Consider the following 25,052-nt stretch of genomic DNA (forward strand, 5'->3'; position numbering starts at 1 on the left):
GCCCCATCTGCCCCTTACGTCCATCTACAGCATATGCAGAAACAGCCTTCTTGACTGTTAGACCCACTATTGGTCTTGTCTGCTCAATCCACCTTTGCATGCAGGGGAAGTCCCTAACTCACCGGGGGTTTGAGACCCATCGGCTATCCTCACTTGGTTTAGCTGGCCAGTCGAAGCTGTTTCCCAGAGGGTGGCCACTGTCACATGCTGACAGCTTCTAGGAGCCACAGGTGAGAGCTGAATGCAGGGTGGGGACCAAGGTGGACAAACTACCCCAGGAGCATGATGTGCCCCCACCAGAATTACTACCCCTCCCCTAATACCCTAAGACCCCTTACAATACAAACAACAAAACACAGTCCTGTTGTCAAACCAAGGCCTAACACAGCCTTGAACAACTTATCCTCCAACGAGAACCCAGACTTCTAGGAAACCAGGAGACCAGAAAGAACACACACACACCCTGTCCATAAGATGTAGGGAGAGCTCTCACCAGGCCCACATCCAGGGAATGCCCAGGAGGGACCCTCAGGGTGAATCTCTGCCTTGTTTGTGGCAAAGAAGCCCCTGTCTAAGCTGTATGGGGAGGCTAAACCACCCGTTAGTCCTTGAGCGAATCAGCATCAGAAACTGCAGGCTCAGACAGCTGGCCAGTAAAGGGGCATGGACTTGAGACCACAATGTCACCATGCTAGTCAACAGTAAAGGGTTCCTTAAGCATCTGGGTTTGGACAGGGTCTGGAAGGCTACTCTTTATAAAACTTCAGTTGAAGTCAGCTAGTAGCTGGAACAACACATGCCTTTTAACCTCTTACTCATGCAACCAGACTTCCCTGCAGTTGTCCTGCCCTGACTGAGTGGTGTACACACTCCTCCCCCTCTTAATTTTATCCTCACAACATTTCTGTGTTGTAGGATTGGTTGAGAGCCAGTGACAGGCCCAAAGTCACCAGTGACTGAGTGGGAATCTGAACCCTGGTCTCCCAGGTCCTAGTCCAGCACCCTAACCACTACTCCACCTTGGCTCTGGTTAGAAACCGCATGGCCTTACAGACGTTGCTGGACTCCAACAACACCTGGAAGGCCACAGTTCCTCAACCTTACTTACAAATTGACAATTCAACTCAGAAAAGGCCATAGTCAATTCAAAATAAACCTGCAGTAACTACTTATGGCCATATACCCAGTCTCTACACTGGCTGTCAGTTAATATTATCATTACATCGCAATAGTAAGCTCCAAGCCAAGTTCAATAATCCACACATGGAGGGTGGGAGACTGTTATCAACATTTCTTGACATCTGGCAAAACAGTTATGCAGCAGAAAGTTCCAACCTCAGGAATTTTGGGCGGAGGAGGCCTCTTCGCCTTTCCTTCAGGAACCTTCTCCTTCAGAAGTATCTTCCATACATCCAGTGCCCCTATCAAAGTATTTGGCTTATAACTCAAAGTCTGCTGGGTCCCTGAAGACTGCAGCTCCAGGGTGTGATAGGCTGGATTTAAGTGGTACCGACTGCACAAGTCAACTAAGAGGTCCATCACGGCTTTACTGGAAGGGAAAACAGAAAAGGCTACTTAGAACCAGGTTTAATAGAACACAGAAGGGTCTTCATGCAGGTAGAGAGAGCAGATTGAAACAATATCCAGATAGTACACATACACATATATAAAAATCAACCTGGACTATTTCAAAATAGCCATGTTCTTCAAAACATCCACTGGGAAACTTTGTGCCTCTTTTTGATGACATGGACATATCCAGTGCTGAGCTCAATGCAAGAAGCCCTGCACCTTTTCCTCATGGCCAGTTCGTCCTCATACCAGAACCACATCCACAGATCAGCTACTATGTGGGTTGTAGGGATGGAGAGACAAGCTTGACTGCTCTCATCCATCAGCTATGTAACGGCTCTTGCTCATTAGCTATGAACAGGGATGGGCAAATCTACCAATTTCAGTTTTCCAATCTTAAATTCAGTTATCCACATTTCCATATTACATGGTTTATTTTGTTTTTTAAAATATCCTCATGAAAATTCATCAACATTTAGTACAAATTTCTCATAATTATATGTATTTTTGCATGCAATTCTGCTTATATATTTTTTACAAAGCAGTTTTCTGTAACACAATGCATTTTTGTATGTTATTGCCACCAATACACAGATTTTTAATGTACACTTTATCCCAGTACGTGCATGTTTGTACACACTACTCTGCTGCAGAACTTCATTGCAAAATTCAGAGAACTGCAAACTTTTAAGGATGCACTGAAGGATTGTATTGTGTCAGAAAGTGTGATAATTAGGGAGGTTTGCCTTTAAATGAATCAAATTTCTCTCCCATCCCTAGAATGGAGGAGAACCCACCAAGCCTCAAGCCCTTCAGCCACTAAAGGAGGAGTCTGAGAGCAGCCCACACAATGGGAGATTTTGCTTCAAAACACCAAGTGAATTGCAACTCAGCTACAAACCAAACCCCAAAGAGGAAGAAAGCCAATGTGAAGGAAAGAGCCTCATGAAGCCTTGCTAGAATGTGGAAAATGTAGAAAGCAGAGGGCCAAAATGTCCCCACCCACAAAGCCTCCACAGCACCACTTATGGTCATCTGGGTGGTGGAGATGCTTTCACATGCCCTCCGCAGTGGCAAACCCACCTTACCTAGGGGTTGGGGGGAGTGGAGAGCACAAATGGGAAAGTCCTCTGTGTGACCTCTGGGCAACGGCTAAGAGGCAATGAGAGGCCTCAACATAACCTCCTTAATTCTTGGACATGTACTGGATTGCTCAACACCAATCATATAAAATGCTGGACAACAATTTGTTGTTCTCCCAACCTTTACTAGATTTCATCCAGTCTGAGTCTATCTGCTTTTCCTCAAGATGTTTGTTTGTGTGGAAATATCCTTTCCTGGTCTTTTAAATTCTCCTCATGTGTGCTTCGCTTCAGGAAAGGATGGCTCTCTTCAGATACATACACAATTCTTCAGAGGCAAAATGGTGTCCTATACTATGGACTGCACATAATTAAAATTAACACATATAGTAGAGAAAAAATTGATTAAATGCATATAAATTAGCCTCTCTGGATGCTGGATGAAATACACATGCACTAAAAACAGTTGAAGAATCACAGCAGGTGTTATTAACCTTACAGGTTATAAGGAGCAAGGGGGACGGGACACCTGAAAATTATTGCATTGTCTCCATCTCTCCTCCTAAAAATAACACCAATGGGTAGATACAAATTGCCGGTGATCTAAATGCCAGAATCGGCCTCTCTGATGATGTCCTATATGCCCACTTCCATGAATTGCCGCCTGTCCTAGATGAATCCCACTTCATTCCAACTAGGTATTCAAAGGACAAAGGCTGCAATTTCCCTGGGCTGTGCCTGATGCATCTATCAAACAAGTTGGATCTGATCATATTAAATGGCCGCTCTAAAGGGGAGAGTGTTGGGGAATTTACGTTTATATCCAGCGTTGGAGCCTCTACAATCGATTATATCATGGTGTCTTACAATCTAATGAATAGAGCCATTGAATGTAAGGTAGAGGAGCGTATGGACAGTGATCATTTACCGCTCTACCTTCTTCTTGATGTGAGAGAGGCCCCACTCTGCCTTGATAAACTTGAATCTTCCAGGCCCACTGATGTGGAGCTGAGATTCTCTCGTATAAGATGGACAGCCGGTCGGGATAAGGAAGTTTCAGGGAGGTTATGCTCAGATACATTTCTTAAAAAGAGGGATAGCCTTTTAAATTCCCCATGCCCCAGTACCAGAATAAATCTGTTTCAAGACCTGATTCTACTTTTACAAACTACCCTGACCCCTCAAAAAGAAAAGTGTCGGCCATGGTATTCAAATAAATCTAAGACCTGGTTCGACCAGGAGTGCCTTGCTATGAAGCGCTCTCTGCTTGGGAAATACAGAAAGTACAAATTGGACAATTTACCTTCACTCCCCCCAGATTGGTTCGAAGCTAAAAAAAGCTATAAAGCTCTGATTAGAAATAAGAAACTTCAGACCCAGAGGGAAGAGTGGCAATGTCTAATTGAGGCCTCTCGAAGGAGGGACTCAGCCACCTTCTGGAAGGTAGTCGCTAAAGGATGGCAAGACTCCCCCCTTGAAGTGGAATATAACATCTCTGCTGGGGTATGGGAGACATATTTCCAATCTCTGTATTTAACCAATCAACAGCAACAGGCCTTGCCCTCAACAATGAGTGATGTTGGGGATGAGTGGCCGCCAGTGTCTACTGAAGAGGTCCACAGGCTCATTCAATCTCTTAAATATGGCAAAGCTCCTGGAGTCGATAACATATCTCCCGAGATACTCAAAGCTAATGTGGAGTGGTGGGCCCCAGTCCTTGCAGCCTTGTTTACCAGCATAGACAAATCGGCCATCATCCCAGAGGACTGGGGTCTGGCTATTATTATTCCAATACACAAGAAAGGGAGCAGATCAGACCCTGCTAACTACAGACCAATCAGCCTTTTAAGTATCACCAGCAAACTATACGCTGCCCACTTACGTAATAAATTCGAGAGCTGGCTGGAGCGTGAGCATGTTCTCTCGGAGGCACAAGCAGGTTTTAGAGCGAAACGGTCAATTTTAGACCAAGGTCTAGTGCTTCAGCACCTTGTTGAAAAATATTCGTCAAGAAAAGGAGGATCTCTTTATGCAGCCTTTATAGATTTTAAATCAGCATTTGACCTAATATCACGAGATAGGCTTTGGGAAAAACTTGGCGCCTCTAATATAGACAGGCGCCTGCTGTGCCTCATCCGTAGATTATATGAAAATACCCGTGCCCGAGTAAGGTGCGACCGGCAGGGTCACCTATCCAGGGAAATTCAAATCCACCATGGTGTTAAACAAGGATGTGTCCTTGCGCCCATTTTATTTAACTATTATATCAACTCCCTAGTAGAAAAGATGGAAAGAGAAAACGCCCATCCTCCAAAGTTGGCTGATAGACCTCTTCCAGTTCTTCTATATGCAGACGATGCTGTTTTAATTTCCTTCTCCGGGGTAGGCCTAAAGAAACTCTTGAGAGCACTTACTGCCTACTGTAAAGCTGAACAACTAACAGTTAATTACACTAAGTCTAAAATTATGGTGTTCTCTAAGAAAAGAAAGAGACACAGATGGAGAATTGACAATCACCCTATTGAACAAGTAGCAACTTTCAAATACCTGGGTATAACCTTCCAGGAAAGGGGGTCATGGATTTATCATGTTAAAAACACCATTGCAAATGTCCAAAGATCTACTAAAGCTACCATAAGATTTTTCTATGGGAGAGGAGGACAATATATTCCAGCAGCCTCTCAGGTGTTTGCTGCAAAAATATTAGCACAACTGACCTTTGGCTCACAGATTTGCAGCTTTTCAAACTATGATCCCCTGGAATCATTTCAAACTAAGTTCTACCACTGTTTGCTAGGGATCCCTTCTTGTGTGTCCAATATAGCGGTTCGCTTGGAGGTAGGGCAAATTCCTGTCAGCTCCCGCATATGGATTCTGAAGATTCATTACTGGCTGAAACTTATTTTCTTTCCTGTTGGATTGGCACCCTTAACTCTTTTGGATGTTTTCCAATCCAAATGGAAAGTCACTCTGTATGGAAAGCTAAGAGACTTGGGATTCTCGCCTCAGGTCTTGTTGGCTGCGGGATACGAGAAAGCAAGAGCAACCATTCGCCAACGAGTCTGGGATGTGGAACTCCAACGTCATACGAGTGAGATGAGCAAACATCTAGCTATAGGGGACAATGGGAGAGGATTTTCTCCAGCGAGGTATTTGACAAAATTACAAATACCCAAATATAGACGGGCGTTTACCCTTGCTAGATTTAATGTATTACCATCTGCCTTACTGCAGGGAAGATTTGCAGGTAAACCATATGCGGAACGACTCTGCTCCTGTGGCCTGCCGGAGGTAGAATCTGTTACTCATGTTTTATTACGTTGCCGCTTTTACAATGACATACGCCGTGTTTTTATTTCCCCAGTCATGCAAAATCCTTTAAATGAATTCCTATGCCTTAAATGCCTTGTGGAGGACAGGGACCCTGAGATTACCCTGAAAGTAGTGAAATACTGTGTAGCAGCCATGAGGCTCAGAGAACAAGCGGTGTTATCGCTATGAACAGAACCCTAAATGGCAATTTTTAGGCAATATTTTAAATGCCCCGATTCTAATCTATATATTTTAGATGCTGCTGTATACGTGCATATACGTGTATGGTATTTGCTGTGCAAATTTTAATGTATCACTTTTGTATTGTTGATTTAGTGAGTTGGTCTGTGACCGTAAAATAAATTCATTCATTCACATGCACTAAAAACAGTTGAAGAATCACAGCAGGTGTTATTAACCTTACAGGTTATAAGGAGCAAGGGGGACGGGACACCTGAAAATTATTGCATTGTCTCCATCTCTCCTCCTAAAAATAACACCAATGGGTAGATACAAATTGTTTCAAATGTCTGAAAGCCTTACCTGCCATGCACAGTAGTTTTCTGTTCTTCTCCATCTGGAAAAACGACTGTAAAGTCCACCGTCCTGTTAATCAGATTTTCTTTCATGTTTATCACACCCTGATCAGGCAGCGTTCCCAGGTCTGTAGGTAATTTGTGTTCATTATTAACTGTACAGGTGGCAGGAGTTTGGTTTGGTGGAGGTGGAGCACGAGCCTTCATTCTTCGCCTGAAAATGAAAAGAAAACAGTAGGAAGTTGGTTTGTTACATGTACATGCTCCAAAAGAGCAGCCGATACCATCTGCCCAGGTGAGAAACACCTGCTTCCTTTGGACAGGGTTACTTAGATTTTAGTGCTTAATAGCACACTTCCAGGACAGAGTAGTTAGTACCCTGTATGCCAAGGCAGTCACCCATCCAGGCCGTCACCAGACCTGGACCTGCAGTAAGCGGCCAGAGGCATACACCCAGCATCCCTCTCCCACCCCCTAGCAAAGGGGTGTATTGGCAACCCACTCCGAAAACATCACTTTACCACAATAACCACAATAAAAATTACTACATTTTAAGCAACCCAAGTACTCAAAGCGTCTGGAGCCAATTTCAACAGGGAAACTGGAGGGGGCCAGTTTCATCAAGCCTTAGGTACACCTCTGCAAGAGGCCTAATAAGTCTTTGGATCATACCTTTCTAGCTTCATGCCATCTACGAGTCTTTTATAAAATGCTGAAAGCACAGAGTCGAGGACAGAGCCCTATGACTCAAGTCCTCCCTCTGGGCTGACACAGAACCATTAACAAACCTTCCCTGGGTGTGGTTGTTCAACCAGCTGTAGTATCAACCTTACAAGTGGTATCGTCGAGCCCACATTCCAAAAATGCAATATAGTAAAAACTCAGACAGATGCAGCAGATAAAGCAGAGACTTCAGAGTTTGTCCTAGGCCTTGCTGAAGTCCAGATATACCATGTTTGTGGCATTCCTATGATCTACCAAACAAATAACTCTCATCAAAAAAAGGAGGTAAGGTTGCCTGGGATGACTTCTCCTTCATAAACCTTGTAACCAAAGCTTTCTTTTCTGGATGATCATAAGGTACTGAATGATCCGCTCAAGAAATGTGGCTGATGTTGACATCAAGCAGAGTTGACCTGTAATCTGCCAGAGCCATTTCCCACCCTTTGATGACAGGGGACAACATCTGCGCATCTCCAGGCTTCTGGCACCTCCTCTGTTCTCAAATATTCTCAAATATTACACAAATATTCAGAATTTGAAAACATTACAAACAGCATCTCTAAAGTAACACCTTTTAAGCTCATTCAGCTCCCATGGGCTTAATTCATCTGACCCTAGAAGTGTGAATTTACTGAAAGTGGCTTGGTGTTCACTAACCATCTTCTTACCTATCCAGGGTGCAAATCCCTCCTCACATTGTTTGCTCTTGTTGTTTTAAATATTATTTTATTTTTCACTATTCATCCAAGAACAAAACAAAACATCAAATAATACATGTCGGGGTTTGGGTGCTGGAGCTCCTCGTGCACAGCCTTGGACTGGTTATGCACGAGGTACCAGTTGCGGGGAAAGCGGCCAGCGTTCCGTGTGCTTTTGAGCACGGTCGCCGGCCAAGTCTCACAATCTGAAGGAAGTTGAGTAAGCCAATTGATGACTCCGAAGGTGTGTGAGTTCCTAATTGCCTTCTTAAGGAAAAGTTGCCTCGTGAAATAAAATATATATATCCTGACTCTGAATAGATGGACCAACTTAAAGAAATTAAAAAAATTCTACTTTACTCCCCCTTTTTTCCCCAAAGGAAGACAGACACCGGTTGTATCTTTAGTGGCTTCGGCAGAACCCGCATAGGCTCGTCCCCTAAGCTAAGCTCTCCTAAGCTTAAAGTCCCTGCGCGCCCAATCTTCCGCGAGGCTAGCTAAATAAAACTAAAACCGAAATATCTTCCGCAATTCTAGCCCTAGGCTAAACCTAAAAGAAAACCTAACTAAGGCTAAACCGAATGATCTTCCGCGATCTAACTCTAACTAAAAGAAAAACCCATCCAACCCATCCAGCCCGCTCCTAATCCCTTAAACTAAACTTGACTTCAACTAAAACCCAACTAAAGCAAAATGGAAAGAATGCACGAACGTGCCTAACCCAAAACTGAACGTGCCTAAGCGGGGGTGCCTCTGCCTTTTATTAGGGAACAAACGTGACATCATCATCAATGCCTCAACCAATAAAATCACTGTTGCTGCCCTCCAAAAAGGCGGGAAGCAAGTTTAACGCTCATTAACAACTTTGAACATGACCGGAACTATAAAATAAAGGCGGATTAATCTCCTAAGTGAACCACACTATTCATTCATGCTTTCACTTTCGCTTTTGCGCGTAGTTATACCAAAAGTAGATCTTGAAAACCTCATTAAATAACTAAATAAATATGAATCCATGGCGGATCCGTGAAACGTATTCCGACATATCATCTTTCTTTTTTTGTTTTAAATTAAATTAATTTTGTTTTAGTTATATAAAAAAGAAGGTTAAAGATATCAAAAGCATTTATCCTGACATAAGCATTACCATTTGTTATGATATAGACTTAGATATAAACACTACCAACATTATCAACATTCACCTTTTCATAGGAGGAAATACTTGTACAATAATGTAGCAATAAAATCATGAAAATAACAAACCACTGGCTGAACATAAAAAATGATCGATCCGATACACTATAAACCTTTTAGGCATATATATTATGCAGCATAAAACAACAAATCACCTCATAAGCATATATACTTTCGCGTGCAGCGTAAAACAACAAATTACTCCCCAAACACAAGAGAGGACCTGATACAGGTCCAAAATTAAAAATAACGGATAACGACTGCCCAAACATAAGAGAGGTCCCGATCCGGGACCCAAAATAAAATATAACTAGAGCTGGGGCTTATTGCCTACCCAGACCCCTCCCCCATTTTTTTTTTTTAATTTGGAAAACTGAGGAAAAATGGATAAGGTAACAGAAAAGGGTTGTGGCTCTGAGGCTACAGAATCGAGGGAACTTTAGATTCTGGACTTACCACAGCGACCACAGGTAACGGGGAACTAGGGTCCGATTCCAGAGAGGGGATTTAAGCCACCTAAGTAAAGGTCTTCCAGCCATGAGAAAGGATTTAAGCCATCTACGCAAGGGTTTCCAGCAAAAACGAGATGGGATTTAAACTACCTGCATAAGGGTCTCCCATCAACAGCAGGAAACAGAGTGAAGGGAAAAGCTGGGAACCTGGTTTACTGCCAAAGGTAGCATATAGAGGGGGTTTTTTCAAAAGAAAAAAGGGGTACCAAGAGGGTAGGATGCCACCAGACTTGACATATATACTTTGAACAAATCCGAGAATGACCAATTCTTTGACCAAAGGAAAGCATTTCAAATAAGGTATACAAATATCAAAACACACAGTTTAGACTACAACTCTTGTAAGCACAACGTGGAGATTCAGGATTCTTGAAATTGAACATATATGCATGAATATGTCTATGACTAGAACTGCACAAAGACGATGTTTTGACCTTACATAAACATTTCCATATCATCAAAATTGTGACGCTCTAAATGGAAACCATTTCAGAAAAGCTTTGTAAATATAAACATCCATATCATTAATTACCAAGCTATATTGAAAACACATGTAACATGCGAGGCGGATATTTCAAGAAGCATACAAAATTGAATATGCAATTTTTGTAAATACAACAAAGTACAGGACAGTTTTAGAACTGCAAAATACACTGGAGAGGAAAATGAAGACGATGAATGAGTTGCCGGTCGTCTTCTACTCAGGTTTATACGATCCTGGAGGTCAGGAAAAGTTCATGGAACACAGGAAAAGTTCCTGAATAAAGTTCTGCATACGAGGGATACAGGAACACCTGTAGAGGAAAGAAGGTTAAGCAAGCAAATCATAGCGATCTGCTAGTGAGTGTGAGAAAGAGTGAAACTGGAACAAATCCAGGTAGCCAGGAACCAGAGGCCGCCCAGAAGCAAACAAAAGGCCTAGGCAGTAGGAGGGTAAAGCAAACTGCCCAGAACTCAACTGGTGCTGTTTGTTGAGCACTTTTGAAAAGTTGCTGCACTAGCTTTATCCATGAGGTACTGACGGAGAGTAAAGGGTTGCACATGATCCTGGTGTAGCAGCTCTTTGATTAGGGCCTCTGCTGCAGCGAGCTTTTCTGACGTCAGCGCCCATTGGTCGACCCATACAGGGGGTCCTTCCTTCCACGTGAGTGGAAGAGCATGTACTGGCGCTGATGCAAAGGCCCACATCAAAAATGTGTATGGACAACAGTTCTTGCTTTAGACAATAAGTCTCTACCCCAAAGGGTGATAGGCACATCCATAACAAGTGGACGGAGCTGCACCATGGAGCCTGAGTCTGACTGGAAGGTAATCGGATGCACGCTCTGGTGGGCGGGTTCGAAACCTCCGACTCCGAAGACTTCCTGGGTGACAGTCGTTGCCCACTGGTCAGGCCAATCCTTTCTGGCGATCACTGTGACATCTGCGCCTGTATCAAGAAGACCCTTGATCTTTCGTCCACCCATTTCTAAGACGAGATGAGGGCGTTCTTCTGTAATCTTGATTAGCGCCATTGCTGCCTGAGGAGGCAAAGAGTCTACAGGAGCTGTAGGCGTAGAAGTAAGCAAATAGAGTCTGGCAATTTCCAAACCTTTTGTTAGGACACAAGGAACTGTTGAGAATCCTGGAATCAGCAACTGCGATGAATCTGTAATTCGAACTAGGCCTGCAGTCAGTGTGACTGTGGCAGGGAGGCGATCCATCCTAGGCAGAATAAGGCAAATCGAAGTGTCTGGGAATGGACCACGAATAGATGTTGGCAATTGCTGAGCAAACCATGGATTTGAAAAGTAACAGTCCTCTGTTAAGAAGAGTGGTATACCTGGGACAGAAGAAGCTTCTTGTTCCTCATTGGCAGTGTCTGAAGACATCTTTTTGGCTTCGGGTTTTTTGCACTGCTGAAGTTGGCAACTTTGAAGCTGCTTGGCATTGAGTTGGCAAACTTGAGGTTCTTCCGTTGGCAAGAGTTGCTGATGCTGTTGAACCTGCTGGCATTCAGTCAGTTGTGCATCAAACTGGTAGGATGGAACTTCTTCTTTGACACAAGGCAGTCGAAGTTGTTGTTCATGATAATTGTTTGGTTGTGGCGGGCTGAGCTTAAAAGCTGGAGGTGACACAAAGGTGTGGACATTGTTAACTGGAGTGATGTTTAAGCTTCCACAAGAGGGAGCTGGCTCACTCACTTGTATTCTTTGGCCACATGGAAAGTGATCATCAGCTGGGTTGCAACTTGAACACTGCTGTTTCACCAAGGGCAAATGTTCTTCAACGATAGGTTGACCTTGATTTAAAGGTGAATAAAGCTCAGGTGCTGCAAGGTTGACTTCAGTAGGATGTCTTCTCAACGTTGAAGGCAATTCTGCGATCAGAGACTTGACTGTGATTGCTTGCTGTGAAGCGGGGGTAACATCAGTAGGAACTGAAAGGCGATTAGCAGGAGGTGAACTGAATGCTATGTTCTCTACTGGAACCCTTTGAATAGGTAAGGCAGACGATGAAACCTCTGGAACCTGAATGTCTGATGAGGTCACATCTTTTCTCTGGACATCTGAAGAGTAGACATCTCTCTGGATCACTCTCTTTTCCTGATGACCTGGATAAGGAGTAGCGTTGTTCATCTTTCTGGGATGGTTGACCTTCATGATGTTCTTGAGCTTGCACCCTATTGTTTTACCGGGGCCGGGGCGCGGCCCGCAGAACCGTTTCCCTGAACTGGAGATGAGGTAGGTGATGTATTTTGTGGATTCAAACGACAATCATTCGCCCAATGAAATCCTTTTTGACAGATGGGACATCTCTCTGGCGGCTTGGCAGAAGGCCTTGGTGTTGCCGTGCACTGCGACCTGAAATGCCCATCGCCTCCACACCCATAGCACTTCTTGACTGGCATAGAGCTGTCTTGACGTGGCATCTGTACCGCAGCTGCCAAGAGTTGTGCTTTGTAGGAGTGGGTACCAACATTCTGGCAGACGCGTAGCATCTCAGTCAATGTGGCATCTGGACGAGCTGCAACTGCTGTTAGGGCATTTTTGCAGTCATCGTTGGCATTTTCAAAGGCAAGTTGTTTTGTCAGCATGTTTCTGGCATGACGATCTTCTATCTGGCGTTCCACTGCAACAATCAGGCGATCCACGAAGTCCCCATAAGGCTCTTTTGGACCTTGCCTAACTGCAGCGAATCCTGATACTGAGCTGGCATCTGTGCGGTTGGGTAATCTGCGCCAAGCTTTGACCACGATGTCTGCTATGGTGACGAGTGCAGCATCAGGTATGGCTAGCTGTTGATTGAGATTGGAGTAATGTCCTGATCCTGTGAGCATATCTTCTGTGGCGAGTGGTGTTGCACGTCTGGCTGCTACTTCTTTCCACTCTTGCAGGCACAGAAGAACATCTGTAGGCGACAGGAAGGTGCGAAGTATCAACTTCCAATCAGATGGCAGAAGTCTACTAGTGGACAGTCCTTCAAGTAAACTTCTAGTGTAAGGAGCTTGAAGTCCATTTTCGCGTATGGCTTTTCGCAGTTCACGTAGTGTTTCAAAAGGGATGGCTTGATATCTTGCAGGTTGTCCTCCATTGGCACGAATCACTGGAAAGATGTGCATTGGATCAGCACTAAAGTCTATTTGTCCCAAAGCTGCTTCCAAAGCTTGAGTTCTGCAGATGGGTTGCATTGCTATTGGATCTGTAGGTGGCATCAGTGAGTTTAAATCTTCTTGATGCTTTCCAAATGATGAGCCACTAGATGGTGCTAAAGAGTCTTTGACATCTGGATGCCTTGAAGATGGCTGACTATGAAGACAAGATGGCTGACTTGAAGTTGGATGAAGACAAGATGGCTGACTTGAAGTTGGATGAAGACAAGATGGCTGACTTGAAGTTGGAGCATAAGGTTGTTGGCTCTGTACTGCAAGTCCTGGCATCTGGATCATCATTGTTTGGCTTTGTTCTTGTCTTGGAATCTGCATTGGCATCGGAGGTGCTGAAGGGTTGGTAAATTGCTGTTGTGCTGCTTGCATTGAAGCTTGGATTGCTGTTGATTGGAAATCAGCTTGCTGCAAAACTGGAGCTGCTGGCTTGAGCGCGGCCTGCAGGGCAGCAGGGTTTGCTGGCAAAAAAGCTACTTGCTGCTGCTGCTGCTGGATCGCTGGCAAAAGCGCGGCTTGCGATGGAGGAAGCGGGACCGTTGCTTGGAGCGAGGTCCGCGGCTGCTGCTGACTTGAGATCGCTGGCTGGTAAAAGGCCTGCGATGACTGCTGAGCGACTGGCGGTGGGGCAGTCCGCGGCGGGGCTTGAAAGGCCGACGGCGTCTGCTGCACCGGCACAGGCGGCAATGAATCTGGCAATGACAAATTGGACAAGGGCGAGTGCGTGTACGACAACGGGGCCTGAACTGGCTGCTGCGAGGGGGCCGAAAATGGCACAACCGCAAGCGGCAGCACAGGGGCACTATTAAGAGCAGTATTTCCTAAATTCACTGTTCCATTAAGCAAAACATTTCTTGGAGCGATTTGTTGAAAGCAGTTTCTTACTTTGCTCCATACCAATTGTACAGGAATTCCGATTTTCGGGTTGGCCATAAATTCTAACCCGATCCTTTCCCATGAAGCTAGATCTTTCGTTCCCTCCTTAGGGACCCAAGGGCAAACTTCCCCAATAGTTTTAACTAAAAGCTCTACTTCTGATTCAGAGACAGGGTGACCATTTCTTTTCAAGAGGTACAATAAATCTTCACAAAATTTAACTTGAGCAGTTGAGAGTGAGGAGCCCATTTTTAACACTTTTTCCAAAACTTTTCCTCCCCCACCCGTAGGCTTCTACTAGGGGACACCGGTCCTACCCGTAGGCTTTAACCGAAAAACCTGGCACCCGTAGGCTTTAGCCAGAAAACCTCCACCCCCACCCGTGGGCTTCTACTAGGGGCTACCGGCCCTACCCGTAGGCTTTGACCGAAAAACCTGGCACCCGTAGGCTTTTGCCAGAAAACCTTTCCCTCCCACCCGTAGGCTTTTTCGGGAGACACCGGCCCTACCCGTAGGCTTTGACCGAAAAACCCTGGCACCCGTAGGCTTTTGCCAGAAACCCTTCCCACCCGTAGGCTTTTTCGGGAAGACCTTACCCTGCCCGTAGGCTTACACTAAACTCCTTGCCGCTCTACCCGGGGACCCCTTGGGGCAAATTTTACTCTATTTTTGGGCAAGCGGTGGATTCGCGCTACTGCAGCGAAATCCTGGAAAAACCGGGCCATTATACCTCACCTCTCAACGTCTGTTTCCGAGCCACTTCCGATATGTTGCCTTTAACCGGAGTCTTCGTGGAAGCGATTTTCGACTACGCTTCGCCTCAGAGAGGGGCACCACTTGTCGGGGTTTGGGTGCTGGAGCTCCTTGTGCACAGCCTTGGACTGGTTATGCACGAGGTACCAGTTGCGGGGAAAGCGGCCAGCGTTCCGTGTGCTTTTGAGCACGGTCGCCGGCCAAGTCTCACAATCTGAAGGAAGTTGAGTAAGCCAATTGATGACTCCGAAGGTGTGTGAGTTCCTAATTGCCTTCTTAAGGAAAAGTTGCCTCGTGAAATAAAATATATATATCCTGACTCTGAATAGATGGACCAACTTAAAGAAATTAAAAAAATTCTACTTTACTCCCCCTTTTTTCCCCAAAGGAAGACAGACACCGGTTGTATCTTTAGTGGCTTCGGCAGAACCCGCATAGGCTCGTCCCCTAAGCTAAGCTCTCCTAAGCTTAAAGTCCCTGCGCGCCCAATCTTCCGCGAGGCTAGCTAAATAAAACTAAAACCGAAATATCTTCCGCAATTCTAGCCCTAGGCTAAACCTAAAAGAAAACCTAACTAAGGCTAAACCGAATGATCTTCCGCGATCTAACTCTAACTAAAAGAAAAACCCATCCAACCCATCCAGCCCGCTCCTAATCCCTTAAACTAAACTTGACTTCAACTAAAACCCAACTAAAGCAAAATGGAAAGAATGCACGAACGTGCCTAACCCAAAACTGAACGTGCCTAAGCGGGGGTGCCTCTGCCTTTTATTAGGGAACAAACGTGACATCATCATCAATGCCTCAACCAATAAAATCACTGTTGCTGCCCTCCAAAAAGGCGGGAAGCAAGTTTAACGCTCATTAACAACTTTGAACATGACCGGAACTATAAAATAAAGGCGGATTAATCTCCTAAGTGAACCACACTATTCATTCATGCTTTCACTTTCGCTTTTGCGCGTAGTTATACCAAAAGTAGATCTTGAAAACCTCATTAAATAACTAAATAAATATGAATCCATGGCGGATCCGTGAAACGTATTCCGACAAATACACAGTGCAGTTCAGATTTAGTCTGCACCCCATAATTACCCCCTTGTTAACCCAACAGGTGCTTCTCCAGGGTGCCAAGCATTGATGGTGGCAGTAAACGTCATACAGTATTATTCAGGCAGGGTGCCAGATTTCCACAAAATCACTCTCCAGTCCTTTATTACTTAAAGGGACCCCTGACCATTAGGTCCAGTCGTATCCGACTCTGGGTTGCGGTGCTCATCTCGCATTACTGGCCGAGGGAGCCGGCATACAGCTTCCGGGTCATGTGGCCAGCATGACTAAGCCGCTTCTGGCAAACCAGAGGAGCGCACGGAAACGCCGTGCTTTAGCCTCTCCTATTTGTTCTGAAAGTTTTTCTGTTACAGCTGCACTTCTATTACAGAAATACATATCCTTCAATATCCCTTCCAACTCTGCAGTGACCCTTTATTTCTTCCCAGAGCCTACTCCATTTCATAGATCCTCCATTTGCCCTCTCTGCAAATAAGTCCTCTAATTATATCCTCAATCTGCCTTTTTGCCCGTAGCCTAATTCACAGACATGGAAAAACTCAAGAGAAGTACATTTTCTATCTTTAATTCCATCTGCAAACTAGCCTGCCTGAAATCCACACCTCTCTCATTAATTTGCAACACCTCCTGAAGTGTTTTCCTAAGAAACAAATTGACCCCATAATCCCTAAACAAAACTATATAAAAGTCACTTGCTACTATAGTATTACCTTACCTCTCAGAATAAGCTGCTTGGCAGAAAATGCAAGAATTGTTCCCCAAAACAAAAATAGCATGAATACAATCCCTAAGATTTATGAATGCCGAGATCCTGGAATGCAAACAGAGCCATACCCTTTGGACCAATAAGTATCTTAGTTATTTATTAATAAAGATCACTAACAATGTAACCTTGGCATACCAAAGCCTAACTAACAGACGGCAAGGCATGCTCATAGCCTTCATTTCCTCACATCGACTCTGTAAAATGACATTTACAGTTTTGGTGAAAAGTGCAAGCCTGGGATTTTCACCTTCAGCTTGTAAGCTGTACAAGGCACATCAGAAAGCTTCCCAGTGAGGTACTAAAGAACCTGGGTAGAGGTTCTCAATGTGACCTTAGATAAGGTCTCTGGAAAGTAGTGCTACGCTATATGTAAGCTTATTTGTCTGAACAGTATGAACATTCAAGAAATGCATGCATTCGGCAATTTAATAAACAGGAACGCTGCTTATACAGTACGGAGTTCCACTAGCATGAAAATATACAAAAGGAGTTTTCATATTGTATCTAAGCCCAGTTGCTCAGATAGCCAACCAGTTCAAGAAGCCCACTGCCCCAACTCCTTGCTTGTCCTGTGCCTGTCTCAAGCACAAGTGAGCCACACCTGCTATGTCCTGCCATGATCCACAGGGAGGTGTGGCAGGTGAGAGTTCTGCTCCCATGCACTTCTGGTGTTAAAATTAAACCACATTATGTCTGCATTTTTGCCATGATCATCTATAGCAGGCATGTCCAACAGGTAGATTGTGATCTACTGGTAGATCACTGGACGTCTGTGGTAGATCGCTGGTAGATCAGTGGCTCCCCCCCCAAAGAAGCTAAAAAACTTTGGCTCCCCTAAAAAAACTCAACATCTTTGTCCTCCACCCCGAAAATGACCCGACCCACCAAAAACAGGGCTTTCCTTCCTAACACAAGCTCAATGTCGCTTTCCTCCTCAACAACTTTGACCTGAACCCCCAAAAAGGGGGTTGATCACTGCCAGTTTTTAACTCTGTGAGTAGATCGCAGTCTCTTGGAAGTTGGCCATCCCTGATCTATAGTTTTGGCCTCCAAATAGTATTTGGCTTAAAATTAGTCTGGGATGTGAATGGCAAGTTTCACTAGATACACCCATTTCAGCTCCTTCCCCCCACTACCAAAATTGAGATGGCGGAATTAATGCAAAAAGGGCTCAGAAATGCTAGTTCTGGGCTTCCTGTCTGAAAACGTCTACTGCCACGTGGCAGAACTAGTCTTGGAAGTTTGAAAATCAGAGTTGTGCTGCTTTCAGCAGTGCATAAAACCATATTATTAAGTGGAACAGTCACATGAATTAAGCGGTGCAAGTGAAACATTCATATATGAATCCAATGACACACCTTTTAAAAAAAATGTCATCACTTTTCTATCATCACCAGCTATCAAAATCTGTACAATGAATGATAATCTCACCTGAAAAATCTTATCTGAATTGTACTAAAGTGGAGCTGGGTAGAGAGTAAATTCCACTTAACTTGATTTTGTAAACTGTTTTTGTTATCAAACCTTGTCCTGCAATGTCCCTTCTGTTCCCTGCCTAGTAAGCTCGGGCAATTGCTCAACGGCGCTCTGTGCCACACACACTACCAACTTGAGGCAGGACTGATCAGAGTCTCCCCTTTTGCATTTTCGCTCAGCACCCCCCCCCCCCAATATATTTCGAGCGGATTATTGTTAATGCCCAGTTCCTGCCACTCTCCCAACATGTTCCTTTTTCCTCACACACTCTTAGCAGTCTTTGTGTGGGTGCGGAGATCATATAAATCTCAGTTCATTTCAAACTGCTAATGAACCAAACATGCATCGCCAGTGAGGTAATGAAGTGTCCTGCTTTCGCACAATAACCGTGTTGTTACTGGAACATTATAATGAATAGATGCCTCGGCTGCTATTATTAGGAAATTCCAGAGTTTGAATTCTAATGGGATTTGGGTTTCTTGTATTAAACGTCCGAGTGGCAGCTTTCATTTCAGGTTATATTTCCCTCAAACTCTTAAAAAGATGTTTGCTGGAAGAAAAACACTGCCATGCCTAGCCCTGACCTAGCACCAGGCATGGAGTCCTTAAGAGGACAGACTGGGCACCACACAGGTTGAGGGTCTTGAAGAAGAGAAGAAGAGTTTGGATTTGATATCCCGCTTTTCACTACCCGAAGGAGTCTCAAAGCGGCTAACATTCTCCTTTCCCTTCCTCCCGCACAACAAACACTCTGTGAGGTGAGTGGGGCTGAGAGACTTCAAAGAAGTGTGACTAGCCCAAGGTCACCCAACAGCTGCATGTGGAGGAGTGGAGACACGAACCCGGTTCCCCAGATTACGAGTCTACCGCTCTTAACCACTACACCACACTGGCTCTCCAGAGGAGCAGACAGGGCCCCGAGCCCAACGCTGATGATCCCCCGGAGGGGCCGTTTGCGTAGATACCTAGTGAGGAACCCCTGCAGCTCCCATTGCTGGAAACAACATAGGTCCCTAGCTTCAAGGTCCTGATTCTACTCACTCTCCCTTGCTGTGTTGTACCTTACCACACGCACACACACAAAACATACGGTACATGCATACATGTAACTTCTGTAACTGGGATCCCTGCCTCTGAGGGCATCTCCTGGAGTGTTACAAACATTCCCAGAGAGAACAAGCATTATACATGCACACATTCACACTTACTTACATACACTGCAATTGTAACATCAGTGTACAAATATCTGACATTTCCTTATTAAACTAATGAAATAGAAACTGCCATGGAATCTGGGGCGTCTTACCCATAGAGGCTAATGGTGCAGGGCGCCAAGTTCTGGAGGGCGCCAGGGAAGAGGCAGGGGCTGGACACGGCGCCACCCCGCATCAGCTCGCCGCCCTCCGCCATGCCACACCGAAGCAGCACCACGCCCGGAGCCTCCGACTGCCATGGCCACCACGGCACGAAGCGGCCAGCTGAGCCAGGAGGCGCCACATCCAGCCTCCGCCTCTTCCCCGCTGGAGGAGCTGCCCTCCAGCCGCTGCCCGCCTCCGCCAGCCCCGCAAAGCTGGGCGCGTCGCTGGCAGCACCGTCCTCCCTAAAAAAGGTCGGCAACTCTGGGAAACCGGGGGTGGGGGGTGGGTGATTTTTGCACTACAGCGCCGGATATGCCTAAGACGGCCCTGCATGGAATGCACACCATCACAGCAGTTGTTATCCATTATTTTGCTAATGCTTATACTGAACCATTTCTGAACAATTGTGCTCATACAATTTCTGAAGGAATGAATAAACGTTTTGCAGTGCTGAAAGCTAACATGTTAAACCTTCTGCACCTACAGACACTGGGGCTACCCAAGTGAACAGCAGCAGCAGCAGCAGCAGCTTACTCACAAGCCTGTTTGTCTCTTTTATTATCATCCCCATCCTGCAACTAATACACTGCTCATTTGGTTACCCTGTGTGCCCCCTTCTCTGGCACAAAGCAGCCCCAGTTTGTGCTTCCTTGACTGTGCCCAAGTGATTTGTTTAAAGTCAACCCATTCCTATTACACATAGGTCCCGCTATAGGAACCTAATTACCTCCTAAGAAATGGTTCATAAGACAAGTGTTCTTATAGAGATGTGAACATTTCCATTATTTCTTATCAGGAAAATTCCAATGCACTCCTGACCCAGAAAGATTCACCCTGAAATGATTTATATATTAAAAAAAAAACACCTGAACATAATTATGATGAATAAAATCACAAACACCATTACCATTATGCCATATACCTGTATTTATTCAACAAACAAGTCAAACAAACAATGGAAAACAAATGCTTCACCTGACATCATGGTGATGTCAAGTGATGGACAGGGGGGCAGCCCCACCCACCTGTCAAAGTGGGCCCCAAGGTGTGGGAGACCATAGGATCTTGGCTGCCAGCTGGATCCAGTTTCTAATCCCACTCCAACCAGTCTTTGAAGCAATCTAAAATGTGTGAAAAGTGGATGGAGCAATTTTTGTTATTCCCTATTAGGCTCACAAAGATGAGGCATCTGATGTCGAAATTTTCGCTCCATCGTTGGGAGTGAGATCTGATAGATCCTATGGCCCCTGAAATGCTCCAACGGGGACTCAAAGGACTGCAGCTCAGTTGTTTTTAAGCTAGGAAAAATATGTGGGTTGGGCTTAAATTCTGCACATGCTTCTCCTTTTATATTTAGTCTGTATAACTAAATATACAAACACTAACATAATTAAATCCTCCACAGCCCTTGTGACTTCAGGGATGACATATATATTTAGTAATTATATCTATTTATACATAGCTGAATATTAATCTTGAAGATTAGTTCAAGATATCATTTATACTGGGCTCTTCCAGAAAAAAGTTTCTTTGGGGCAGGGTAATCACTATATTTCAGGGGTGGTTTGAGGCGCCCCGGCCTGCCTGGTTCTTTTAAAGGAGCTTGACTCACCTGTAGCCGTCCAGAGGTTTTTGAAGTCGAACTCTCATGTGGTTTAGCCAGCTTGGCCAATATTCATGCAAAACGTAGAGGTTAACAAACCACCCTTACTTTAAAGTTATTATCATCTTAGAATAATAATAATAATTTAATAATAATTTATTATTTATACCCTGCCCATCTGGCCGGGTCTCCCCAGCCACTCTGGGCGGCCTCCAACAAATACCAAAATACAATACAAAGTCACAAATTAGAAACTTCCCTAAATAAATAATAATAATTTATTATTTAATAGCAGCATTTAATCTTTTACTTTTTTCAGGTAAACAGAAAACAACAGAAGTACTTATAAAATTAACTTCCCATTCCAAAATGTATTTTATATAATTGACTTTTTATTTTTATTCTTTGTATATCATATTGTTGTTTTATTGCTATGGCCGATGCAAATATTCATTCATTCATTCATAACTTCCCATTGCTTTTTGACACACATACTATTACATTCTTTAATCAAATAGTTTTTTTATTCACACGCTATTACTATGGCAGGCTCCAGAATGCTTCAAATTATTTTTGGTCATATGATTATTTGACTTGCCTTTTATTTGGTGCAATCTGATGCAAACTGTTGGTGGCCTCATATCATCTGTGGAGCCCACAGTTCAACCCCTACTATGTATATTTTAATGCACAATATAGAAGCTTTGAAAATATAGAAAGCACCTTTTTATTAGCTAATCTACCACTATGAAAGAGGGACGTGGGTGGCGCTGTGGTCTAAACCACTGAGCCTAGGGCTTGTCAATCAAAAGGTCAGCGGTTCAAATCCCCGCGATGCTCCTGTTGCTCAGTCCCAGCTCCTGCCAACCTAGCAGTTCGAAAGCACGTCAAAGTGCAAGTAGATAAATAGGTACCACTCCGACGGGAAGGTAAACGGCGTTTCCGTGCGCTGCTCTGGTTCGCCAGAAACAGCTTAGTCATGCTGGCCACATGACCCAGAAGCTGTACGCCGGCTCCCTCGGCCAGTAAAGCGAGATGAGCGTCGCAACACCAGAGTTGTCCACGACTGGACCTTACGGTCAGGGGTCCCTTTACCTTTACTGCTATTAAAAACCCAGAAAAAATGGCCCCAAACTATAACGGTTTATTTATGTAAAAAAAGATATTTGTATACTACCATTTCATTTAAAGAAACCCAAAGGGATTTACCACAATTATATATACACCAAAAAAAGCTCTCATAAATTTAAAACACATCACTCTATTAAGTCTGGTGGCAAAGAAATATTTCAGCAAAAGTTTAAAGATGAATCTAGAAGACACCTGGTGAATCTCTACGTGAAGAGCATTCCACAGGTCTGGGATAATGACCCGCTGAGCATTTCTGACTAGAAGAAGTGTGTGTTTCACCACCGGTACACCAACAGGACACAGCACAACCTCCACTATCCTGAGAAAACTCCTTAATCCCAATTTTATTTTATTCTTTGGTAGATTTGCAAAAAGAAAAACACACACCAATAAATGCATTTTAGAAAGGGGCAAGATTAAACATGGACACACAAAACATTAATAATAATAATAATAATAATAATAATAATAATAATAATAATAGACTCCTTGCGCTCTGCTCCCTCTTTCTTCCCACCCAGGGCGGTCTGGCCCTCTGCCTGCCCCTCAGAGCCAGCGCATCACGTGGGGCTGGGGCTCGGCGGTGGCAGCCTCTCCTCTTCCTCCTCCTCACCCTAGAAATCTAATGGGGAATCAAGATCTGCTGGGAGTGCTAATGCTGTGAGCCCTTCCATCTTATTCTCATGTTGTAGATTTGTGTAAGTAAGACCATATATCCTAAAGACATTACAGTCTCCAGTGACCTTAATTCCAAGGAACTCAAACCCTGGGTAAGCGCCTGGAACCACTCAAATCTCTTGCTGCTCAGAGACTGGGGTGTACGCAATAATATTTTGGTTTAATTAAGGGGAAGGACAAGAAATTATTAAATCAGGGGCTTTCTGAGATGCAGGAATCTTGATTTATTTATTTTAACAGCAAATTAGACTTGCAATTCATTAGTCCTTGAAATGACCTCTTACGAGTGTGTGTTTCTATTTTGACTGTTGAGACTGAACACTGTAAAACAAATATACAAACATTTGTCCCCCATTGAGTTATCCAATGCATGCGGCTACGCCCATGTCCTGAAGGAGTGATCCAAAATAACTGTGGCATTAATATTACACAACTATAATTTTAGATACTGCTAGAGAAGCAGGAAGAGCTTTCAGGAGTATGACTGAAAAGGAATGCTGCAGTTTTATAGCATCTGTATACCTCAGGAATTATCTAGATACAGCATAGATATTTAAAATGCTTGTGGGAGAGCCACAGCTACCGGGGTGGCGAGTTTAGCCAGGTTTTTTGCTCTGGGTGAAGCCTCCAGAGGGGCGCCATTGAGGCTCTCAGCCTGTGTGTGTGTGTTCGCAAATGCGCCTGGGGGGGGGGGTACCAAACCCGGCTTTTGACCTGGGTGAAATAAAGCCTAGTTTTGCTCCTGCTTGTTGTTATTACTCTTAAGCATATTGCAGCAAAAAATGCAACCTAAAATGCCTCCTACACAAGGAACAACTCACTAACTGAAAACTATTTAGTTTTTTCATTTGAACATTCATTTGCATCTCATTGTCTGTAAATCATCCACCCAATAGTTGCATAGGAAAAATAATATTTATAAATGAACTCAGGTAGGTTGACTGTGGCTTTCTCCCACTAGGCAATCCAGAGCTCACCCACAACCAACAACATGAAAGTTCCAAGAACTTCGCTGGCCTTCACATTTTGTACTTTTAGCTCTAGCAGCTGCTGCCTAGCATTCAGAAATTAAATGAATAAACCTCCCAGACCAGGGAAAGCTTGCCCTAATAGATTTCTGAACCTCAGGCTGCCAAGAACGTTGAGAAGCCTACCTGAAACATGTTTATACATCAGTAAGACTCACTAAGCTCACTGAGACAACCTCAAGTATATGAAAGATAGTACAGTGGTAACTCTGGTTACGAACTTAATTCGTTCCGGAGGTCCGTTCTTAACCTGAAACCGTTCTTAACCTAAGGTACCACTTTAGCTAATGGGGGGTATCAAGTGTCATATCTCAGGAAAAAAACGGGATCTTGTATGTTTGTCTTCCCCATTGTAGAAGATAAGTCCTCCATGTGACCTCTGGGCAACAGTTAATTTAAACAAAAAGCTTTTTTTACTGAAGTCATCATCAATCATCAATTTATTTATTGCATTAGCCATATGGCCATAGCACATAGTAAAAGACCAGGCAGTGGCCTGGCACAATTATACAAAAAATACAACAGATACAGTTAAAACATTGGAGGTAAAATCGTGCTGGAAAAGACAAATAAATTATAAATTATATTCTCATTATCTTCTAACTTTAATGGTTCTTTTGATTGCTATTATAACATTGATTAGTTATGCCATGCATCAAGCAAAAAAAATTTATTTGACGCATTTTTGTTACATAAAATATGAGATTGAATTTTTCTGTATCAATCTGCCCCAGTCCCCCCTACACTGTTGTACTACAACTGTTACTAAGGGCAGAAGGGCACACAGGTAACTCAGTTTTGGGCCTCTAAATTATAAGTTATGGGCGTTAGACTAGATGACTCCCAGGGGTCCCTTCCAACTGTGCAAGAGCGCCGGCCACCTCATATAGACAGGGAGCGGACCTGAGTGAAGACTGCTGCCCTCAGGTCCACTCCCGAAGCCCCACCCCCAGGCTGCCACAGAATGGGCACATTTCAAAATTGGGTCAGGCAGGACCCCAAGACGTTCCATGGCGGCCAGGGAAGAAGCCAACAGCTGC

At 44.2% G+C, this 25,052-nt stretch overlaps 1 protein-coding gene across 2 annotated transcripts in view; it reads right to left on the minus strand.

The window, feature by feature from the left end:
• The window catches only part of LOC117058040 (protein cordon-bleu-like), an 83,297-nt gene that overhangs the window by 42,747 nt on the left and 15,498 nt on the right, over positions 1 to 25,052 (minus strand). For both annotated transcript variants that reach the window (XM_033168923.1, XM_033168922.1), the window contains exons 2-3: positions 6,510 to 6,716; positions 1,336 to 1,549 (exon numbers count right to left, since the gene is read on the minus strand). In XM_033168923.1, the coding sequence (XP_033024814.1) occupies positions 1,336 to 1,549; positions 6,510 to 6,716 (421 nt within the window). The remainder of the gene's footprint in view (positions 1 to 1,335; positions 1,550 to 6,509; positions 6,717 to 25,052) is intronic.

Source organism: Lacerta agilis, chromosome 14, assembly GCF_009819535.1.
Source record: "Lacerta agilis isolate rLacAgi1 chromosome 14, rLacAgi1.pri, whole genome shotgun sequence".
Classification (NCBI taxonomy): Eukaryota; Metazoa; Chordata; class Lepidosauria; order Squamata; family Lacertidae; genus Lacerta; species Lacerta agilis.